A 24,659-nucleotide genomic window follows, 5' to 3' on the forward strand; every position below is an offset into this window, starting at 1 on the left:
ACTCTAAATGTTTTAAGCAATGTTAAATAGTCTAGACAATTTTTGTTTCCTGATACTTATCACAGCTTAAATAGTGGGATGCTACTAAAAAGCTGAAAGTGATACAGCCAAATTTAACCAAGCAATACCTGCGAGTCTTATTCTATACTAACAGAAGAGATTTAATAGAGAATTTGAAAAGAAATAAAGTAAACAATTTAACAGTGTTTTATGGATTAACGTACGCGTATATACACAATCATGAAAAGTAAATATGAAAAATAATTATGATTTTGTACAAATGAGGATACATAACTAAATACTTTAAATGAAATTCAAGTACGGAATGGAGCTCTGTGTATTCTATTTTCCACAGATGGTGTCGGCGTGTTATTTACAATACGTGAAGATTTCTATATTTTAAAAACAAGAAACAATTTTACAAATAAGATGTCTGAGAATAGTCTATCATGGACGTATGAATAAAAATCTGCATATCAATTAACTAAAACGATTATGAATGATGGATCTAATACTACTAAAATTTTGATCTGATCAACTAAACACCCTTTTTGTTTAGATCGGTTTGTTGTAACTTGATTATCCTGATGTGAATACAGGTTATAAAATACAATCTAAATGCATTGTTTCATAGACAGAATTATGAGTATTTTGTTGAGAAACTGTCTATGATTATTAGAAAACAATTTTAGTGGCCCGATATTTGACTCCAGTTAAATCGTATGCTGATTGCTCTCGGAATATACATGCCGCCAACCATCGTATACAACTATCGATTTCATTCACTTTATAGAATAACGGAATAAAATAAGCCAAATACGAGGATGAATTTTAAATATGCATATTTCATACACTCATTGGTTCAGACAGATAATCAAAGAAACGAAATGTCGAGTGAGCCAACTTGTTTTGGTCAAACGTGACTGAATATTCCCATTCAGACAAAAATAAATTACAAACACATAATGCATAGGGAAAGCAACTAAGACATACAATCATTTTAAAAAGTCAGGGTTAGTAAGTGACAAGGTCAAAATGTGGTTTCGGAAGAATGAATAAATTGGGCTTGATATAGAGTACCAGACATTAAAAAATACATCAACCGAAACAATTAATACAAAAGAAAAAATTGGATCAAGTAATTTATTGGACAACCCATACACCAAACCTTGGATGTCAAGATCTAAACTAAAAGACGGTAGAGTAACGTCTAAATCCAATCATTAAAGAGTTATAAAGTTTCTGCAGTAGACAAATGCATATTTAATTGACATTAACTTACCACAGCAGATCTAGGTGCCGTAGAGAGAGGAGAAAGGAAAGGATTATCACTATTGTTTTGTATATTTTTCACCTAATAATTAACAAAATAACAACAGGAATTCAATTTTAGGTAGAATGAGGGAGCTTATCATTCAAGTTGGTATGCTTATTAATTACTGATCTGTGATAGATCTGTAAACACTAACAACTTGGCATTCTCATAAAAATTTAAAGTCAGAGAGTACGATAATACACGTCTATACATTGTGATTGAGAATTTTAAAAACAGATAAGCTTGTAAATCTCCAGGTAAGGATAACGGCAGGAGAGTCTACTTTCCCTCTAGAAATTCTTTTGTAAACCCATGCGTTTATAGTTTCTATCAGGGATGTCTTATTTACTGCCTTTACGTGGAGAGGATGTTGTTCACGAAAATCAACGGACATAAAGCGTGCGTCGGACTCATAAACTGAGTTACTGAATACGGAAAATTTACCTATAATTGGAAGGTACTGACAACAAACCTACGGTGAACATGGGTCCCAGGATCTTGAGGAAACAAATGACGTTTGAACCTAATTTTGATCATCGGCTATCATAAGACGGGATCTCCTAATACTGCTATGTGGGTTAAACCTCTAGCCCAAAGACTTAAGAAGTGTCTAACAAAGGAAAATTAACTTTTGCGGTTTAAGAGGTCAGGTAATATCTCAAGCCAAATAAAAATATTTGTCACACAATATTATTGATACCCAATTGTACCAAATTCTATGTATTCAGTAAAATATTAAATAGACAGACAGATATATAGTTTGATTTGTACAAAGATGTAGACAGTGAAGGCAGCGAGCATGAGTCCATACGTAGTTTCAAAATAGTTGTCATGCATTGCTTTAATTACTAAGTGGATTAGATGGAAAACCATAACCCAAAACTTGAATTTGTTTAGCGTCATGACATAATATTCATATAAAATTTATGTTTAAAGTATCTGACTTTCAATCATAGAAACATATTTGCAAATGATTATCTGCTTTGAAAAGAAATGATTTTGTGCACTACTGAAAAAAAACTAAATTCAACTCTTAACGATGTGAAAATGCAAATAAATTATGTTAACGTTTACAGTAAGTAACAGTAAAATGTGAAATCTTATACCTGTAAAACACGTAGTGTTGAGCAGACTTTCTTTCCACTCAGTCTTGCACTTCGACGTTTTGTAGATATAGTTGAGGCTATTTTTTTCCGAGATGAACTCGACGACGAAACACAGGAAGTGACTGGAGTTTGAACTGAAGATTTGGCCTTTGTTATAGGCATGTGAACTGATGACAAAGAATCTGTAGAACCAATTCCATGTAATGAAACCATACTAGAACAAGCCAAAAGTGGCGATTGCACGGCATTTAATTTGGAATTGCTACTGAATGCTGCTATGGTGGACTGATTTTTTCGAAAAATAAAAAAGATATTTGTGAAATTCTCTGAAAAAAGGCTAAATATATCACTGAACATGACTGACTATTCAGTACACTCCAGAAGATCTTATCAGAAATGTAAAGTGATTTAGACACCGTATAAGTTTATTGCACCTCTAGAGAACAGCAAACAGGAATTTTTTAAAATGAGTTCAAATAACTAAGTAGTTCAGATCGCCGCTTGAATATAATTAACAAAATGATATACTATGATTTAAATGAGTAGATTAACTGAAAGCGTCAGGAACAAAGTACTTACATTCTCATTTTGACTAAAATGAGTTAACATAGGACGGACGATTTGATACAGGGAATTGACTTCCATACATCACCAACTTATTAGCTAAGAAACCCAAGTTGCCATTTAACCCGACGCGATATGACGCCCAGTGTATAGGGATAGTTGAGAAGATAGATACATGGAGAGAAAATATTAACTGGTATCGATTTATAAGATCAGTAGTTACTGGTCTGAACAAATTATAGATATTTACACTTCCTGGTTGCAGTCTGTATGGTCATGATGTCTACGGATAAAAGGCGGGTAACAGAGATCATAATCTGTAGCACGAGTATATTTGCACTGGTTCTATATCTATTTCTAAATAATAAGTCATAGCAACATTTCGCACCTTTCATTTCACGAATTCATTCATTATTTTCGAACTATATTTTTTATGGTTGATTTCCTGCTGCCAATAGCAGTATTGTGTTGACCATTTTGCTTTTTGGTATGAAGTTGAAATGTATTGTACAAGCTACTACAAATTATTTATAAATGGCTGACTCAGGTTAAAACCTGAGCAACAAAATTAATCAAATTATCAACATGTAACGCTATGAAAGTATGAATTCAAACCTGATTGAATAACTGTTAACAAATGCAATAGAGAATTGCCTATACACTAATAAGACTAGAAAAATCCTTTGACATGAACTGCTTCAGGACTGGGCTGCGTCAACACCTGAACTAAGGATAGGGAGTGAAGTAGTCGAACGAGTTGACAACTTCACTTATCTTGGAAGTCTGATCAGCCCTAATGGGTTGGTATCGGACGAAATCTCAGCACGGATTCGAAAAGCTCGTTTGGCTTTTGCCAACTTACGTCACCTATGGCGAAGGCGAGATATCCGTCTATCAATAAAAGGACGAGTATACTGCGCGGCAGTCCGTTCTGTCCTACTTTACGGCTGCGAAACATGGCCATTAAGAGTAGAAGATACTCGTAAGCTAGTATTCGTCCAGAGATGCCTTAGAAATACTACTGGGATCACCGGGTAGGTAATAGTGAGGTTAGATGCAGGGTATTAGGGAATGATGGTAAGTCAGTTGATGAAGTTGTGAATCTTCATCGACTGAGATGGTTGGGTCACGTGTTGCGTATGCCCGAACACCGATTACCACGACGTGCAATGCTAACCGGTGTTGGAGATGGTTGGAAGAAGGTTAGGGGTGGCCAAACCAAAACATGGCATTAGTGCTTGAAGTCACTAACTTCTAGTCTGAGCCATGTTGGTAGATGCAGACTACTTGGTTGGGGTCCGCGTAACTATCGTAATCAATGGTTGGAGACTCTTGGTGACATGGCTCAGAATCGGTCACAATGGCGTCGGTGTATACACTTGCTGTCTTTCCTTAAACTAAGAGATTAAAATCACTTCATATCTTTCTTTCTACGAACTAATTCTTTCTTCTTGTACTATATCCTTATTTGCAATCTTTCTTTTATATATTACCACCTCTGAATTAACCACTTATATGAATCTGGTGTCCATCTTGTTGTGTTAATGAGGTATAGCAACTTGGACCGATGCATAATATGTGCCTGGTCCTACGTTGTAGCTGACTGACTGACGATTGACTTGACATGAACTGAGATCAAAATTGAAGAAATAATTTTATACATAATAGTTTTTTTGGTTGTTTTATATTCTTCGAGAATACTAGAATTGATGGTGTAGCAGCAAAATTTAATACTACTAAACAGTGTAAATAATAGTTATATGAACACATGCTAATCAGTTGTAGGCACAAAATTGTGTATCATATTCCATGACTAATGACTTTTGACAGCAATGGTACCAAACTTTCAGGATATTAAAACTACTCGACTGTATAAATTGAATTAATAGGAATTGTGATGTTCAACTGTTACGAACGTTTTTATTGCTTATGTTGTGAATTTTAAAAAACAGAAAGAGAATATGGCAGCTCACGTACAATTCAGTTTGTTCACATTTAGTTCGGTTAAGCCCTTTTGTTAACGGAAAGTCATCCGTAAAATAAAAATTTATCTGTACCCTTGTACCTCTATTATTGTTGCATTTGTATGAATATGTATGCTTACTGTCTACATTTATATTCATTCTGCTAGCCTTACTATTAGTCGCTTAATTGATTCTATCACTCATTCATTTCATATATATGTGCATTTTAATCCTGTTCACTGATTCGCCAACTCCCTCACTCGCTTGCATTTCCGTACTAATCTTTCATTCTTGCTTAGCGTACCTTTAATTTCGGTTATCTGTGCGTGGTGCAATAATATACTTAGTCAAAACTTTGTATTCGCCTTCTGATTAATACATAGTTGGAGCATTATTTAAAGACAGTTATCAGGACGAACTGTACACGAGGTTTAAGTATTATATTGAACACCAACCACCACAAGAATAAACCAATGGATTTTGAACAAAAAAATGTGACAATTAACCACTTACATTTAATAAATCTGTACGCGGTTTTTTTCCACTTATTGGAGTAAGTAGAGTTGACTTATTCGCATCAAAAGCTCTCTTAGCACTATTTCCAACTTTAATAAAGGAACTAGATAGATTTCCTGGATTTCTATGGTGTGGATTAATAAAAACATAAAGCAATAATGCAATGACAAGAAACATTTTCACTAAAATATATGATTGATAATATATAAAACATGAGCTAGTTGTAATTAATACTATGAAATCATTGCACTTAACCAACGCTTGAGTCTGTATACGTTTAATCTTATTAAGACCTTCAATGAACTTATGTAACAGATTGTCATTTGAAGAGTAACAATTTGTTCAAAACATTTCCTTTACTGAAATGTAAACATACTTTTTATAATTTCATTGAAATCATGAACCGATCAATGTTAAGCCACTAGTGAAAACCTGGAATCATTGAATGGCCATTTTGTCCTAGCATGGTACTGCTCAGCAGTGAACATCCACGATTCCGCACACGAGACTGAAACACATGACCTTTAGTCTCTCGTGGATTATTTGTGTTCCTAGCTTGAATCCTGTAGCTAAGGAACATGTTTATTTTCACTTGTTCTTTAGGTTAATTTGTTTTCAGGAAAACGAGTAACTATGATCACAATAAACTTGTTTATTAAGAAGGGACTTCCCAATTTTGTCCGATTCGTTCGCATGTACAGTTTATTCACCATTGAGACCCTATACTACACCATTTTGGAATTATACGTATTTCATCTGTACAACAGTTGACATTTAAGTCATATTCCAATTTATTCTTAGTGGGATAATACACGACCCCCTAAGCGGGACTCGAAGCCTCGACCAGTGGATTTCAACCATGTTTGTTGTGAAGTAGTTACTGACTTAAGACAATGGTGGACGGTCGCTCAATATCTTGGATTGGTGGAAGTTAGACATTAACACGGTTGGATGTCGGCTCATAGGTCTAGAGGTTAAACGTTCGCGTGCAAGACGAAACGGCAGTCCAGTGTTCCCAGGTTCTTAATGGTAGTCTAGCATTGATCCATTCATGATATCAGTTTAAACTTAGCAATCTCCACAGCCCTAAACTGATAAAAATAGAAAGGGTGGAAATTAATGAATTTTATTCCCCACCATCCCGTCCCATACGTGTTATAGCCTACACATATATCCCTCTTACTACCATAAATATTTGATGTTTATATCACTCATTCGCTTTCCTATATATATGCACTTGAATCTTATAAATTCAATCGTCCCTATTCGCTCGCATCCATATTTCTGCTCGTATTCGCTGTTTGTTTGTGATCCGCGCTGTACAGTAATAAACAGTATTCAATACTTTCTATTGTCTTCTAAAATTTACACACCGTTGTGAATTATCTAATAACAGTTACCAAAACGAGTGATATACAAAGTTCTAATAATTATCTCGAAGACATTCTACTGGGATATTTCTGTTCTGTGACAGTTATTGATGTTATTTGGATATCTAAAGACTGAATGTAAGCGGAATAGTAATTACGTTTGAGACAATAGTGAAGAATGAAGTAGTCATAATGCTGGACTACAGTTACACATATAAAAAAGTATATTTAACAAGATAATTTGCATGGTTTTGAAATTTCTATGTTGTATTTATAAAATACTAAAAGTTAGCTAAATGTGATAGTTGTAAATCATAGGTCTAAACATTGATTTCCAATAATTTTACGTTTAGATTGTTGTTATCATACTCGGCTGAGACAACACCGTGTTCGTTTTTACGATATAGTATAACAAAAGCTAGGGCAAAATGTAATTGAAACTCCTATAACCAGAAACGGGAAAATACGGCATGAGACGTGGTACAACAGATCATTTAACAAGTTAGTATACACAAAGAGAAAAAGTGACAGATGGATAAAGTATTAAGATTAACTAACTGATTTTCTTTTTCTATTCTACATTGATGTTCGGAGAAATCCAAGTAATCAAGAATTGATAATCCATGAACTGTTACATTTGGGTAATTCATAGAAATTTCTTTTAAGATAGAATACTGACGACTGAGATCACGCTTTAATTGTTTAATTTCTTTATCAATAACCAACAAAATCCCGCATCGGTTTTTTAAAACGGAAGGATCTTTCATTTTTTGCTTAGAAAAAAGAACAGTTATTAGTATTTAAAAATATTAAGATATTTAAGAGTTACGATAACTGACTAGTTGTCTGGAGCTTAAAGTACGATGATTGTTGAAACATCCTGCGTGAACTATAAAACTAAACCAATAAAGCAATAAGACTGGGAATGTAAAGTCGCTTAACTCTTTCTCGAAAACTGGGGAAGTACACAAACTGTTTTGGACAAACAAGTATGCGAAAAATACCTGGTAATTCCTTAAATGGCTTCTACCAGAGGCCAATATAAAAGAATTGATCGGAATCAAGAGTTATCAACAAACCATGGTGTCTGGTGAGTCAGTCAGTCATCTACAACGTAGGATCTCAATAAAACCAAGTTTAGCAAAATAAAATCCTATTTGTGGTCTTCCCCAACGACACAAAACTCCCAAAGTACACGAAGCTTCTAAGTCAAAGTCTTCTAAAACTCATCGATTCATGCTTAACAACATATATTCAGTTCAACAATAATATATACAAACAAACGGAAGGGAAACCGATGAGATTACCAATATCAAAACTTATTGCAGAAGCAGTGATGCAGAGACTGGGAGTATCGATTTTACCGCTGATCATTTCAAAATTGTAGACTTTTTATGTGAACGACAGTTTCGTCATCACTAAAGAGGACGAGCTAGGAAACAACCACAAACTGATCAACAACATCTTCGATGACATAAAATTCACGATGAAAAAGGAGTTGAACAACAAACTATCATTCTTGGATGTACTGATCACCAGGACCGACACAGGAAACCTGGAGACGCAAGTACATCGTTAGCCGACCAACACAAATTAACTAAAGTAATAACGAAAAAGGATCTCACAAAATCAACTGCGTACAAACTTTATGCACGAAGGCGAGAATACACTGCAGCATACTTGTAGCGCGGAAAAATGGAGAAAAATATCTAATGGCCACCCTTCAAATGAACAGCTAACCACTCAAGTTCACTAAAACATTTCAACCCAACTCGTCAGTAAAGAAGAAATCGAATACAGAAACCAACAAAAGGGTCATCCCACCATATGTATAAAAAATATCAGAAAAATATGAGATTATTAAAGCCTTTTGGAATAGGAATAGTACATGAACCAGCAAAATCACTTCTATTAACCTTATGGCAAACCAAAAGACGAAATGACAAAAGAGAAACCGATCATCAACAAAATCAACTATCCAAATATGAAAAATACCGTACCGGACAAGGTGGACGACTCCTTTATCTTTGCCTGCATGAACATCGATTAGCGGTAAAACGCCATGATATATCTTTGCTTATATCAATTCATGTGAACAACTGTGGACACACATTCGACTAGACAAATGTTGAAATCCTGTCTTGAACTAATACTAAGAACAGCAGGCAATTTTTAGAGGCTTGACACTCAAGTCAATCAGCAATCAACGAACACACCGAAATTGAACCAATCTATAAACCAATTAGGGAAATCATAGACGAATATAGGACAGAAAATCAGTTAAAAGGGAGATACCACCAAAATAAACAGGCCGAAAATGACAGGTCAAAGAACAACAATAACCAATAGAATATATGTCGACAAGACAAGCTGACAGTCATATGTGACGAAATCCGCATAATTCACTTCTACCTGAAGTTCGTGCTGATAATATAATCAAAGCTCAACGACCACACCATCTTCCTCAAAAACGAAACTCTACCAAAATGCAACTGTCATCCAACATCAAAGTCAGAATCTTTAATACAAACGTCAAGACAATTCTATTATACGGAGCTGAAATGTGGAAAACTACTACAACCATTATTAAAAAGGTACAGGATGTTGTTTGAGCAAGATACTCAATATCCGTCGACCAGATACTATCAGCAAAAACCCAAAATAACAAACAAATCAGCCCCCAGCTGAAAAGGAAATTAGAAGATGCGAGAGGTGGGTAGGACATATACTGAGGAAACAACCGAACTGTATCATGAGGCAACCCCTAAATCAGAATCCTGAAGGAAATAGGAAAAGAGGAAAAAAAGAAACACACTGTATCAGGAATTGGAGGTAGACGTCAAAAGATTTGATAGCAATTGTAAACAACCGGAAAGCATTGACCACGACAGAGTTAGTTGAAGAATCCTGGTCTTTGGCGTATGCTCCACAAGGGATAACAGGCATAAGTAAGCAAGTAATAGGTTACAACAAAACGTTCCAATGACTTTTTTCCCACTTTTTAGCTTGCCCGCAAAAGCCTGGGTGACATTACAGTGAGTTACTCATTTCGAATGGATGCAGAAATTTTACCATAACTCATGTCATTTTCAGTTAACTACATAGAACATTTGTAGACGTATATATACTATAATCTTATGTATTTTACATAGCAATTCCCTATAGAGACGATCAACGTTCTCATTTTCGATTTCTAAATAAGAATACCATGGACGTAACATAATTCATGGGTGTTCAGCCTCTTCTACGAAATGGTACCTGTAAACGTGCCAAAGCATTTCTTCGTTATACAAATTATTCACTTATTCTAATAAACAATGTCATTTATAATACGCTAATCTAATTTTAATTGTAAACAGCAATCAGGTTGTCAGATATGGAAAATGTTTGGGAGAAAGACTACTTTTGTTAATTTTAGTAACCTGGTCATTTAGTTAGTCACCTACAACATAGGATCAGGAACATACATGCATCAGTCTGATTTGCCATACCTCATTAGCACAAGACGAATACCAAATTCATAGAAGCAGTTACTTCAATTGTAGTAATATAAAAAGTTTGCACATAAGGACATGCCAACTCCGCCTGAAGCGCCTCCGGGGTTACTGCTGGTCCCAAGCCCGTATAAAGGAGGGTTAGGTATGAAGTTAGTGACCCCACCCCATTAAAAACTAGCTAGCTAAAAACCCCAACCAGGAAAAATAATCCAAACCACTTAAAATCTGCCCTAGGAGTTAGAAGGTCTTCATGTAGAAGAGCTACGATGTCTCATGACGAAAGCCGAGTTCCTTAGGAAGTCGCGAGTCGGATGCTCATTCTATAACACAGGCATACTTATCGGCGTCCGACAATGGTGGTCTTCACTTAAAAGCAGCATTTGACTCCGTAAACCGCGAGATTCTGTGGCAGTGTCTGTCATCGAAAGGTGTACCTCAGAAGTACATAAACCTTGTGAAGGCTTTTTACTCAGACACTACTAGTCGAGTCAGAGCTTATGGCGAACTGTAATGTTTTTGCAACCTCAAGTGGTGTCCGTCAATGATGTCCACTTTCTCCATTTTTGTTTAACTTCTTCATAGACCTATTGATGGAAATAACGCTCTCGTCGACTGAATTTTCGGCTATTGATCTCCTTCCAGGAGGTCCACTTATCGACTTAGAATACACAGATGAAATAGTCCTGTCTGATGAAGACGCTGATAAAATGCAGAGTCTTTTGGTAGCACTAAGCAACAATGACAGAATGTTTGGAATGCGCTTCTCTCCCTCTAAATGCAAGCTGCTGCCTCAGGATTGGTCTGAGTCAACCTGAACTAAGGATAGAGTGAAGTAGTCGAACGAGTTGACAACTTCACTTATCTTGGAAGTCTGATCAGCCCTAATGGGTTGGTATCGGACGAAATCTCAGCACGGATTCGAAAAGCTCGTTTGGCTTTTGCCAACTTACGTCACCTATGGCGAAGGCGAGATATCCGTCTATCAATAAAAGGACGAGTATACTGCGCGGCAGTCCGTTCTGTCCTACTTTACGGCTGCGAAACATGGCCATTAAGAGTAGAAGATACTCGTAAGCTAGTATTCGTCCAGAGATGCCTTAGAAATACTACTGGGATCACCGGGTAGGTAATAGTGAGGTTAGATGCAGGGTATTAGGGAATGATGGTAAGTCAGTTGATGAAGTTGTGAATCTTCATCGACTGAGATGGTTGGGTCACGTGTTGCGTATGCCCGAACACCGATTACCACGACGTGCAATGCTGTGTAGTGTTGGGAATGGTTGGAAGTTAGGAGCGGCCAAACCAAACCGTGGCATCAGTGCTTGAAGTCACTAATTTCTGGTCTGAGCCATGTTAAAATACTTATTTCTCAAGGTCTTGTCACGTCAGGCAGGTCGACTGGAGAATGATAAGTCTAAAAGTAGCAACTTAACGAGTACTATCAGTCCAGGGACTAGACCAAACAGAGATAATCTCGAATATTGGTGGCTTTACAAAATTTTGAATTTTAAAAATCTTTAAATTCAACGACAGTAAATCCGTTAGTACAGCTACGATGCTCATGATCGATCTTGTAGTGTAAAAATCAACAATACTGAGCGGATACCAAATGTTGATGAAGACAATGAGTGAATGGAAACTGAACATCTTAATAAAGTAAGTTGAACAGAAGTGGACAACGCAATACTTAACACAAATATATATTGATTCAAATTACAATTGGGAACGGAACCATAGAATAACTAATTTTTAGAAAATCAGATTGTAGCACTGTTAACCCAAGCCTTAAACCCCGAATCATATTCTCGTTGACTCAACGACAAAATTCACAATTAACCTTGTTTGATCCATATTATGACACGTTCACGCAAACCCATATGTTGACGATGACTGATGTGATTAACTTTATCATTCCGCTTTATATTGAAACCCGGCAGGTGCAAGACTTTATTTAGCTTCAAACAACATCTTACGTGAAAGTGATTATACATGTAACCAACCCGCTAAAGATCCCTATTCTGAAAAAAATCAAATTTAGTCTAAAGCATTTTCTCGTCGATCCTTATCATAGTGGTATTTAGCATTAGTTACTGAATATGGGGCTCTTCTATCGACTTTTCCTATATGAAAATGTAAATAAACGTGGAGAGGTGGCTTAATGATTAAAGCGTCCGACTTTAAACCACAAAATCGCGGGTTTGAACCTCGCTCAGTCTTTGATTGAAGCACACGGATAGCATTGTTAATCCTTACACTTAAAATTTGTATCCTACACAAGTATCTGGTAACAATTCTTTTATTGTGTAACCAAGTAAAGTCCTCATTCGAATAGATATTCCGAAAAACTATACTACGAAGATAATGGTTTTCAAACGTTCAGTCTTCGTATTACTTACATTTATAAAGATTTTCACACGTATTAACTCATACAAGTTCAACTACCCATGAAAAGGTGAACATACCGTCGATAAGACAAATAATTCAACTTAACAAGCACTAGTTAATAACGTTAAGTTAAACTGGTAAGAATGTCCATTAAAACTGTATTAACTAACGATATATGTAGATAGATCAATATCACCTTTTTTATTAATACATTTGGTCTACACTAATCAGTGTAACTCACAGAGTGCGGATTAGCTATTAGCTATTCCATTCATATTTACTATGTCACTGACTTAAACCGTTGTCTTGTCCATAGTACAGAGAGAACCCTCTTAGATCCTAACTCGAGTTAGAGTGAGATACACGCTTTAAATTGATACCTTTGTGAAAATATGCTAAGTAATTTGCGTTGCAACGTATTAATAACGAACAAAAAATACCTACGAATACGGAAAATGAAATTCAATAAACATCTGCGTTTAAACATTACAGCGCGTTGAAATGGACAATAGCCGAACATAAATATATAAAGATTGTTACCAGAATTACAAGCAAAGTTGTGAGAATATTACTGTCAATTATCCAGCAAAATACTAACTGAAGAGAAAGATATAAATTACGAGTCTAAATGTTACAGGGAAAATTACAAACTAAAAATACACTAAGTATTTACCTCGGACATTCGAAGACGCGATAATATGCACTGCCACGTTTCGATTGCCTTGAAGAGTGGTTCATTTTCCAAGTAAAATGATTTCCATTTTGTTATCTAAAAGTTTTTATTTTAATACTTAGTAAATTTACTTCAGATTCAAGCGATATAAGTAGTGACTCGTTTAACTCTTGACCTTCAGAAATTAAATATGATTGACGAACATCTCGACCAACAAAGCAATTTTCCCACCATACGACTAACTCAGCTTGACACTTTGAAATAATAGACGCTAAACTTCTTAGTTGCAATTTTTTCAGACGATTGAGTTCTTCTTTCAGCTATAAGAAGAGAAACATTCAAAAAAAAGTTAGATATACTTCTTATCAACAGTAAATTTAAAAAGCTACGGAACACGATCTAAAAAGAGCCGTTTTTAATAGTTTTCGATGGTAGATTGCATAATGAACCACAGTATTTAAACTAAAACAGTAAAGGCACGGTATATTCTAACCTATGATACAATAATTTAGAACAGCGCTGATATTGGTCAAGAACAGTTCGATTAACTTCATGCAGACATAAAATCTTAGGCATTTACACCAATTCTTTGAAGGGCAGTTCAACTGGCCTGTTGCTCCGGCAACATCGATCAGACTGTCCTGTTCTCCATGGCCAGTGATGACTGATTCACCAAATGAGACGGAAGTCCGCATGGAACTCCAACTCTTGAAGCGTTACAAATCACCTGGCCCAGATGACTTACCTCCGGCTCTTTTTAAAGATGGTGGTGACTTTCTGACTAAGGAACTGACAACGTTGTTTACAAAGGTGTGGGAGCTAGAGAGTGTACCAACGTCATGGAATGAGTTGATAGTTGGCCCTATCTCTAAAAAGGGTTCACGTCGTTCCTGTAACAACTATCGGGGGATAAGTCTACTTCCGATTGCATCCAAGCTATTGGCTTCCGTCATACTTCGTAGGTTGTTCAAAACCCGAGAAAGATTGACTCGTGAGGAGCAGACTGGGTTTCGTTCTGGTCGAGGATGTATTAATCATATCTTCACCCTCCGCCAAATGTTGGAACGCTGTCATACGTATGGAAGGCCAACAATCGTAGTGTTTCTTCACATCAGGAATGCCTTTGATTCGTTGGACATGACGGTTCTCTGGGATTGTCTATTGAAGAAGAGTGTGCCTGAGAACTTTATTAACATCCTAAAGGCCCTATATACAAACACCTCAGGTAGAGTGAGGGCATACAACCACCTCTCTCCATTGTTTCATTCGAGCAGTGGGGTTAGGCAGGGTTGCCCAACCTCACCATTCCTCTTCAACTTTGCCATCGATGACATTCTGGAAACAGCTCTGATGGATGTAAGTAATGGCGGTGTGGATCCGTTGCCTGGAGAAAGACTTCTCGACCTTGGGTATGCGGATGATATTGTCATAGTGTACGATGACACCCAAGCCATGCAATCCGCACTTAATCAGTTGACAATCAATGTCCATAGGTACGGTATGTGCTTCACACCTTCGAAGTACAAAGTACTTCTACAAGACTGGCAGGATTCTAATCCTGTACTCATCCTGGGTGGTGAGCAGATAGAATTAGTTGAGAAGTTCGTGTATCTAGGTAGCTGCATAAGTGCTGGTGGTGGCGTGAGTGATGAGATCAATGCATGTATGGTGAAAGCCAGAGCGGTTTATGCCAATCTGGGCCTCCTTTGGTGCCTTCGTGATGTCAGTCTGGCTGCAAAAGGTCGGATCTACAACACGTCGGTGAGAGCAGTTTTGCTCTATGCTTGTGAAACCTGGCCTCTCCGAGTTGAGGACGTTAGACGATTCTGTGTTTGATCATCGTTGTCTCCGAAGGATTGCTGACATCCAGTGGCAACACCATGTTAGTAATGCAGAGGTTCGGGATCGTGATTTCGGGCGCAGAGATGATAATCCAATTGGTGTCACCATCTCGAAACATCGACTTCGGTGGCTTGGACATGTTCTACGAACGTCGTCCCAGAGAATTCCTCGTCGTTCATTATTTGCCCACGCTGGGACTGGTTGAAAAGAGCGGAGGTGGTCAGTGTATGACGTGGTGTCGTGGTATGAAAGAAAGCTACAAAGGGCTGGATTCTGTTGGTAATTCACGACTCCCTGGCTGGGGTCCGGGAGATGGTGCAACACTGCCTAGAGACGTTACCAGATACGGATCAGAATAGAAGCCAGTGGCGATCTTGTTGTAACCTTCTTTTACTTTCTTCATAAAAAGTGGTTGTATCCTCCTTAACTGAAAGAATTCTTCTGGTCGTACCTTTCCGTTTCCCCCATTATTATTATTACTATTACACTTCCCTACACTAATCTGTTCTTTTCTTTTTTTCCTTATACGCACCTTACCTTCTTTTGTCTCTTCCTATTCTCATTGTTATGTGTGGCGCTTATATATCTGGTGCCCCCCTGTACCAATATTTGTGTTCGAATAAATAAATAATAATAATTTTACACCCATCCTTTGCAGAACTGCACGCCACCAACATTGGAACATACTCTAATCAATCATTAGGTAAACCTTAAACGGTCTAATAGCATAGACCTCAAACTTTATAGACATTCAAGTCTAACGGTTAAAGACGAAACATCTAAATAGATCCAAAAGTCGATAATACGGTTGAACTAGTGACTAATACTCTTTAATACAGTTCAACATAGTAGGCTCCTTGATCAGATTAGTTCTCGAGGTTTTTAAACAGACACTAAACAGAAGTAAACAGTCGTTCACATCACAATTCCAGAGCGCTCCAAAAAAGCAGGACATGAAAAGTGGTACATCTGTATAAATGGAAGGCAAGGAACAGGCTAGAAAACCTAAATACAACTAGGGTTAACCATGTCCAAAATACGTCTAAAGGATTCCATCACAGCAAACTTAGTCAGTCAGTAACAATGTAGAACTTCGTACGTACGTACATCAGTTCGAGTTGCCATACCACATTAGCACAGAGATGTAGTTGTCGATTCCAATCCCGTAGTGGTAAAGGTAGTAAGAGTATAAGCAGTAATCAGGAAAATTAAAGTTTGGAGTTGTTATTCAAAGAGTATAATCCAGTGAAATAAATTTGGGAAGAGAAAAAAAAGACAAGGAGGAATCAGGAGATCAAAATTTGGGAGGACACAAAGAGTGGATGCACCTGCGCCATTGCAAACGATTTTGAGCCATGTCATTCAGGGTCTCTAACCATCGGTTGCTATCGTCTCGCGGTCCCCAACCAGGTAGTCTACACCTACCAACATGACTCAGTCCGCTTGTCAGTGACTTCATGGACTTGTGCCATGTTTTGGTCTGGCCACCCCTAGCTTTCTTCCAACCTACTCCTATACCACTGAACATCGCACATCGAGGCAGTCGGTCGTTGGGCATACGTAACACGTGTCCCAGCCATCTCAACTGATGAAGTTTCACTACTTCATCAATGGATTTGCCATTCCTACCTAGTAACCGTTTCCTAACAACTGCATTACTTACTCGATGGTCCCAGGATATACGAGCAATATTTCGAAGACACCCATGATCAAATACTAGTAACCTACAAATATCCTCTACTCTTACCGGCCATGTTTCACTGCCATAAAGTAGGACGGAACGAACTGCTGCACAGTAAACACGTCCTTTGATTGATAGACGGATATCTCGCCTACGCCATAAATGACGCGAGTTGGCGAAAACTAGTCGAGCCTTTTGTGTCCGTGCTGAGACTTCGTCACACACCAGACCACAAGGGCTGATGAGACTTCCAAGATAAGTGAAGCGATCGACACGTTCAACTACTCCACTTCCTATCATTAGTTCGGGTATCGAAGCAACCCAATCCTGAAGTAACATTTTGCATTTCGAGGGGGAGAATCGCATCCGAACATGCTTGCATTGTTGCTTAGAGTGGTCAGAAGACTCTGCATTTTGTCATCGTCTTCACAGCAAACTAGTATTTTATTTGTTTAAACATAAATATTGGTACAAGAGGGCACCAAATAGACATGCGCCGCATAAATCATTCGATTTGTGTGACGGGTAGGTTACTACCCGGGCTTCCAAATCACAGGTGGTTTTCCTAGACGGGGCCACATAGAACTGTCGACTATTTAACAATCCTTCGTAAAGATAATTTAACATTAGCATTCATAATATATTTCTGTCGGATGACAGTGAAAAGCAATCAACTTGGTGTCTGATAGCGACCGAAATACTTAACTCTGAAGTAATAATTGACATTAATATATATGTTTCACAAACATAAATGTAATTGTGGATACCAAGACACTGAATGTAGACGAACACATTAACCGGCATCGATAACGTACAACGTGGGAATCTCTTTAGGGGGGACTTATTCAGGTGAACATTGTGAATGCAAACAAAACAGCTGAGTTACTATGATGAAAATTATAAAGTCTCGTCACACATTGTATACCAAATGTAATTGAGCTTGGTACTATTTACCCTTTCCGTCGGAGTCTAAAGATAAATACTCAACAAGCAATTCGATTAACAACGATATGGTCATAATCGAGAAAACATAAGTAAAACTCACATGTTGTAAAAAGCGAGCAGATACCGGTTGCTGAATATTCACACCATTATCAATATTAAGACGACCTGCTATATGCATGATTTCTTTAATGATTCTTTGACAATCACCATCTAACTTGACAAACTCCTGTGCTAAACTGTTTCTTAATTTAGTAACGTGGTCAAGAAAATTTTTTGATAATGATAAATCCTCCAGAGGATTAGGAGCAGTGATTAGAGTGATTATTTCCTCGTCATCGATAGTCTTTTGTTGCAGGAGATCTCTTAAGTTTTTAATTTCTTGAATTAGTCTAGACAAACGAAGAGAACGAGAACGCTGATGAATTACATCACACAATCATTAGTTACTTTTTCAAGCGTCAGATGATCAATGTTTTCTTTTAAGATTCTAATTTGTTCAGCATTTGGGACGTGTATGAATGTCTCAGGAACAGAAGGTTCATCAAGCCGCGCGCACAAATCTTTCTCCTCTTCTTTAAGCAAATTGTATGTCTGAATAATTGAAGAGGACTTTTCAGTGAGTGCTTTAAAATGATCGTAAAACAGTTTTTCAGTCATTACAAGCGATGATGTTTCAGGAATATTGTTGGTTAACCCAAGCTCTGACTCGAGTTCTCTAATCTTTACCTGTGCAATATAATGAGGGTTGACAAAACCAGAATGAACCTTTAATTCTTTGATTGAGTCAATGATAGACTGCTTCGCTATGATTTCTTCACTATACATTTCATCCAACATTAAGAACAAATGAGAAGACAGAGAATGAATTCGCAGTCGCAAATTTTCTCCTTCTAAACCCATGGCATTCCAAATGTCAGCTATCATGCCCAATCTCTGTGATAATTCGCCCAAAACATCATTGACCCAAGGAGATAACATTGATACCCCGCCAAAGTCAACAATAACTAGTCGTAGTCTGGAAAAATGCACTCAAAATACAATGTACAAATCACCAAATGTTTTCAAATAAACCCTTAACTTCTGTTTTTATCTTATATAAGGTAAGAAATGGATTATTCTTAGTCAACTGAAACTCTATTACTTATGGTTCTGTTATACGGAAATATGAAGTACTGCACTGTGTTCGACTTCATAATTCACTGGGCAGAAATAACAAGTCATTTTTTCCCTGAGGTATGGGATAGTACAAAAATCATCCGGGGTAAATGAAATAAGTACAGTTATTATTTCATGTCTTGAAAGCCTAAATGAATAGGGATTAGATAAGGAATCATTAGTAAACGATAAGAGGCAATCATGAAAAACAAAACATTGTGATTTTCTGCTCGGCAATACAAACCAATCACAAAACCGGGATTAAAGTCTGAAACTCTATGCTGAAAGTTATATATATCGTACAAATACAACACTCAGTAAAAAATAATAATAATCATAAAACCAATAACTGTAGATGAATATATGAAAACTAAAAAGATCTGCATTCCACACTGAACTTGTTGAGAAGGTCAGAAATAGTGAATTTGGGAACAGTTATTCGATATGGCATGGCCTGGCCACAAAGGCGTGGCCAATATGTAACTTCCTCTGTTCCATATCAAATATGTTATTCCATTCCCAGTCCAAATGCGTTCTTCAGAAGTCCTAAACAGAATATTTCTGGCACTCATTATAGCACGAGTGAGAATATACAACGATATGACTTCCACATAGACTAGGCATTCACATCATTGCAAACATACAGTTTCGTGATCGGGTCTTTTATTCTAATAGAAAAGAAAACTGCTCTTAATGCCGATTTAGACAATAATCCTGCAACATTTCCTCTCTACTTGCATAGTCGGCTTATTTATTTTCCATAGTGTACCCCTTTGGTTTTCTCCTTTTGCTTGCTTTGTTATATGGTTAGATGGACTAGATTAAGTATACATGCGTTAACGTACACATGTTCGGGTTTTGACCCAAAAACTGCGAAGCTCGAGCAATTCGTTCCGAAATGTTCATTTATATCAAAGTTTGCACAAAACTTGGGGAACGAAAAGGTCCTGACCAAACAGAAAATGAAACTAGTGAGTAATGATCGATAATATACTGATATTATACAGCTAAGTTTGTTGTTGTTCTGGTTTTGTTGTCCGAACTAAAGCGTCTATGTTGCTTTAGCACTAACCACGAACAACTCCGAATTTAACCCAATGAATAAGACGTATAATTTCTTTCGGTAACAAAGATGATGTGGAAAGAAAATGCTTAAAGAACGTAAAATGAGTGTTCAAATCTATGTATTTTTGATCCTACAGTCATTAGCACACTTCCTCTCTACTTAGAATCGTCTTAACTGTCATGTCTTGTGACTATATTTACGACTGACTGGTATCCGAACGGACTAATTACACAGAAGCAATTGCATCCCTTTAATGCTTGTTAAAGAACCATGTTCGGTTAGTTGTTTTGTTTGAGCTAAACCGTTAAGTTCGAGTGTTAATCGATGTTTCAATATGGCAATACATGTAGGAATCGACCAATAGACAAACTGAATGAATTAGTTGCAATTGGATTGGAATCAGATGGCATGGCTCGGCCTTGCAGGCGTGGCCACTCTAGAGTGTTGTCTTACATCTTTTATTTTTATTAAATATATCGTTTTATCTCTAGCTTAAGTTTGTTCTCCACCACATATTGTGACTGTTACGATGCGATGAGTTGGTATAGACAATGATGTGTCTTCCACGTACGATCTTATAGATTAGGCAGTTACATCATGATAAATCTACAATTTTAGGATTAAGTCTATTAATAAAGCAGTATTAATAACGAAGTAGACCATAGTTCTACAGATTTGCGTTCAACATATAACACTTGGAGTAGGTCATTTTTATAGTGAACGCGGGAAGAATTGATCGAAACGTTATAGATCGGTCATGCAGGCGCGTTCACCATATGCTTCCGCCTTTGTATGAAACATATCACTCTTATCCTAGTTCAAATGAGTTCTTCAGAAATGCCATGCGTCATGTTGCTAATCGTCACGATAGATGAGTCAGCATAGAGAATGATGTGACTTCCACATAAGATCTTATAGATTACGTGGTTACATAGTGGCATATCTACAATTTTGGGATTAGGTCTATCATAGTAGTGCAAGTACCGAACTAGAGCATGATAACACTGGGTCCTTCGTATGTTTTTTCCAGATATCATCACCACCACTCAACAAGGGAGAAAACCACCTTTTCAGAAGTGATGTCTTTGAAGTTTACTGTTTCTGGCCATCGACGGTCCACAGACGCATAGATGTAAGGGTATCTGCTTGAATCTGGTAATGGTCCTACCAAATCAAGATAAACATGGTAGAAAAGAGTTTCGGCAATCTTGCGAGAGTCTAAGGGACCTTTGTTCTGTTTAGTCACCTTTGATTTCTGGCAGTTTATACTGGAGAGTGACCACTCCCTCACGTTTTTATTCATTCCAGGTCAACAAAATCTTTCTGAGATGAGACTGATGGTTGCTCGAACATCTGGATGAGAAAGTTTGTACGACGTTTTGAAGACGTCACGTCGATAATGTTTCGATACGATTGGACAATCCCTGCGAGTAGGCGTTACAAATCAACATTTTCATACCTGTTCCCATCTGTTCGATCTATAGAGGCTATTTTCCCCTATATCTGACTCCAATAAATAATATCCCGCTAACTGAGTATTTAAGGCAGGCTAAATCTCCCAGTAGAATTGTGGGTTTGCTCGAGATTATTCAAAAGCCTGAACACCAGTTATAGAGATAGTTTATTGTTAAAGATTGGTAAAATCTGCAAGCGTACGGGAAGCAGGCACACAGCGAAGACGAGTAAGTATGTATGTGTATGGATGTTAAATATCCATATATATTTATGAGTGTTAATCAAGTGTGGATAAATTATTGGTTGTCTGTGTATTACAACCAATGGGAGAATAGATTCAAGATTGATGTGTAGACATGTGCTCAATCAGACTCACACAAAAATTTACATAGTGGATTAAATGTCTAAATTACAGTAAGCAGATAAATAATACAGTAGTTGAATGGGCTTACTATAGATCCGTAGTTTTCAGGGTTGTCAAATGTAACTTCTGATGAGGGCCAGTTTCTTCATTTTGAAACTGGGGGAGTTTAAGTTCAAATCTTTGGAGACGGTTCATAAAAGTTGTACACAACGAGGCGCCTGCCGCTATATTTTTTGCCTTGGAAATATGTATATCTGTAGTAAACCTCGAAAAGTGTTCCGGTCATCGAGAATTACGAGTACGTGTATGAAGACGAGCTTAGAGAGAAGATAAGAGGTTTATTGCCGGTAAACAGAGGGAATTCTGGACCTTCCACAAAGTGTTAAAACTGCCGTAGGGCGTAATACATGACCAAGTTTTCCCTGCAGAAAGTGCTCTACTTCGATTTAGTGTCTTTCAGCCTTCTCGAGAGTAATGCCAAAGATTGCCAGTCGTTGTTTGTCCTTTGTTGTAAGACTTCTCCAACTGTCTAAATGCATATGCCCAGTTCGATAACAATGGATGCCTTGATGTTCTAGTGTGCGAGCAATGTTGCTTTTGCGATAATTTCTTTACCTGTGGAGAACGTTCTTTATCGATTTAATCCAAGTTTATAAGTCTCGCATTTCCATGAAGTTGGTCTGTTAAGGGATTTATGAAAGACGCGAAATTCTGTATGGACCATCTATAGAAACCTATCAAGCCGTTGAACGTGCGTAGTCGCTTGACGGTGAACGATTATGGGCAAATCAGAATGGCTGCCACTTAGCTATCCGGAGGGCGAGTGCCTTGAACATCAATAGTATATCCGAGAAAATCAAAGAAGTCAGATCCAGGTTGACATTTCTGAATGTTTACAGTAATGCCGTGCTTTTTCAGTTGTACTAAAACAATGTCCAGATACTGTAGACGAGTTTCTCTGTTCGGAATTGCAATCAGGCAGTCATCTACATACGCATGCAAGAAGTTTCGACCTCGAAAAACGCCATCGATGAATCTTTGGAAAGTTTGTGTAGCATTGCTTAAACCAAAAGGCACGCTCAAAAATCCGTAGTCTCCGAAGGGAGTGATGATAGCCGTTTTAGGTGTGTCTTTCGCAATGACAGGAATTTGATTATATGCTTTAACCGGGTCGACATTTGGGAAATTTGTTTTACTTTATTATGGTAGTTTTCAGGTCGTGGGTGTTCGCCGAGGGATAACGATCGTGAGTGATCATCGCATTCAGTCGTCGTTCATCATCAGCTGGACGCCAGTCGTTGCTGTTCTTTTTAGGGACCATGTGCAACGGAGATGCCCATGAACTGTTTGATGGTCGAATAAATCCCAGGTCTACCATGTGATATATTTCGTTTTTGGACAACCTTGTGGCGTGTGTAATTACTGGTTACTCTGTGTTCACCGGCCACGGTTACAGTTGATGTATGTTGGCTGGTAATTTTCCCGTGAGCTTTTTCATGACGGAAAGTCTGAGGAACTAAGGGGCTATCTACAATTTCTAGAAGACATACCGTGGGTGTTCTGGTGCCACCATCGATCATAGTTATCTATCTCTCATGGTCTAGAGACAGATCTTTCACGTCACGGGCTTTTTAGGCAGCGTCCGTGATTATGATGAACACTGAGATAACGAGTCAGATTATAACAAAGGTCTTCGGTGTCGATTTGTGTTGTCTGAGGCTTTTTTGACAGAACAAAAATCGAAGCCTGTGGCTCTAGTGATCTCCGGAACCCGTCGACAGACGAAGCAAGTTCGTCTACGGCGTTATTTTGGGATGAAGTAAGAACCGCCTGGACCTGTTGGGAGAGCTTGAACTCGAGGAGCTTTCTAAGCAGACCCTCATCAAATATCCGTTGACCAATGACCTCAAATTCGTAGAAATATTCCTGTTGCCGAGCAATTTCGCGACTCTACCTCCTGGAAAAGTTGGTCTACCTTTGTCGATGTTTAAGAATGGCCTACTTTAGAGTGTCGTAAGTTCCCGAAACATCACTGGTGAACATGATTGGTGTGACATAACTGTTAAAACAGAATGGTAGTGCCTTGACTACAACAAAGAACTTTACACGAGGGTTTGCCACCCCGTGCTCGAGAAATTTAGCTCTTGGGTAGCGAAACTAGGCTTCTATATCATCGGGCCAGAATGGCATGATTTGAATGATGAGGGGTGAAATAATCAAAACCTGGAATGATTCGGGTGTTCGTTCCGCAATAATGAAGATAAAATATGTCAGTGGGTGGATGAATATATCCCAAAATACAATAACGACACTACCATATGTAAAAGTAAAAAAAATGAAAATATTATATAAATTTTACAACAAGGAACGGACTCACTGTATACGGGTTGAAACGCCAGATCACGTCGGGCTCACCGCTAAAGATTCCAAATGTATTCGGAGTTCGACAACTTCTCTTTACGTAAGACTTTTATAATTAGAGTATACTAACACAGTCATATCAGAAGTCAGAAATAAAGTGGTTCTAAGCTGACCAGTAGTTACAAGGAGGAGCGTGGCACGACTTAGCCACTCGCGATCTGGCGCGTATGTGTGATCGAGCGCCTTCAGCTAGGGTTTTCCAGTAAAGTTGATGTGGTCAGCATCACTGTCGAAAACTTACTGAGCTATTTTGAGGATTTATTGACCGCTACATACGTGATAACTCACAACAGCTGGTAACTGAAATACCCAGAACCCTGTCAAATATCACTTTTCTTCT

The 24,659-nt window shown here is 37.7% G+C and overlaps 1 protein-coding gene across 1 annotated transcript; it reads right to left on the reverse strand.

The window, feature by feature from the left end:
- Positions 1–314: 314 nt before the first annotated feature.
- On the reverse strand, positions 315–18,836 carry PRC1_4 (carboxypeptidase C prc1; the record flags this gene model as incomplete). The annotated part of the gene is made up of 10 exons (XM_051219044.1): positions 315–392; positions 1,283–1,354; positions 2,422–2,706; positions 5,463–5,589; positions 7,394–7,608; positions 13,391–13,486; positions 13,522–13,710; positions 17,959–18,273; positions 18,306–18,584; positions 18,624–18,836. The coding sequence occupies 10 exons, from the start codon at positions 18,834–18,836 to the stop codon at positions 315–317; spliced, it is 1,869 nt and encodes a 622-aa protein (XP_051069733.1).
- Between the last annotated feature and the right edge of the window lie 5,823 nt (positions 18,837–24,659).

The sequence above is a fragment of the Schistosoma haematobium genome, chromosome 3, assembly GCF_000699445.3.
Source record: "Schistosoma haematobium chromosome 3, whole genome shotgun sequence".
NCBI lineage: Eukaryota > Metazoa > Platyhelminthes > Trematoda > Strigeidida > Schistosomatidae > Schistosoma > Schistosoma haematobium.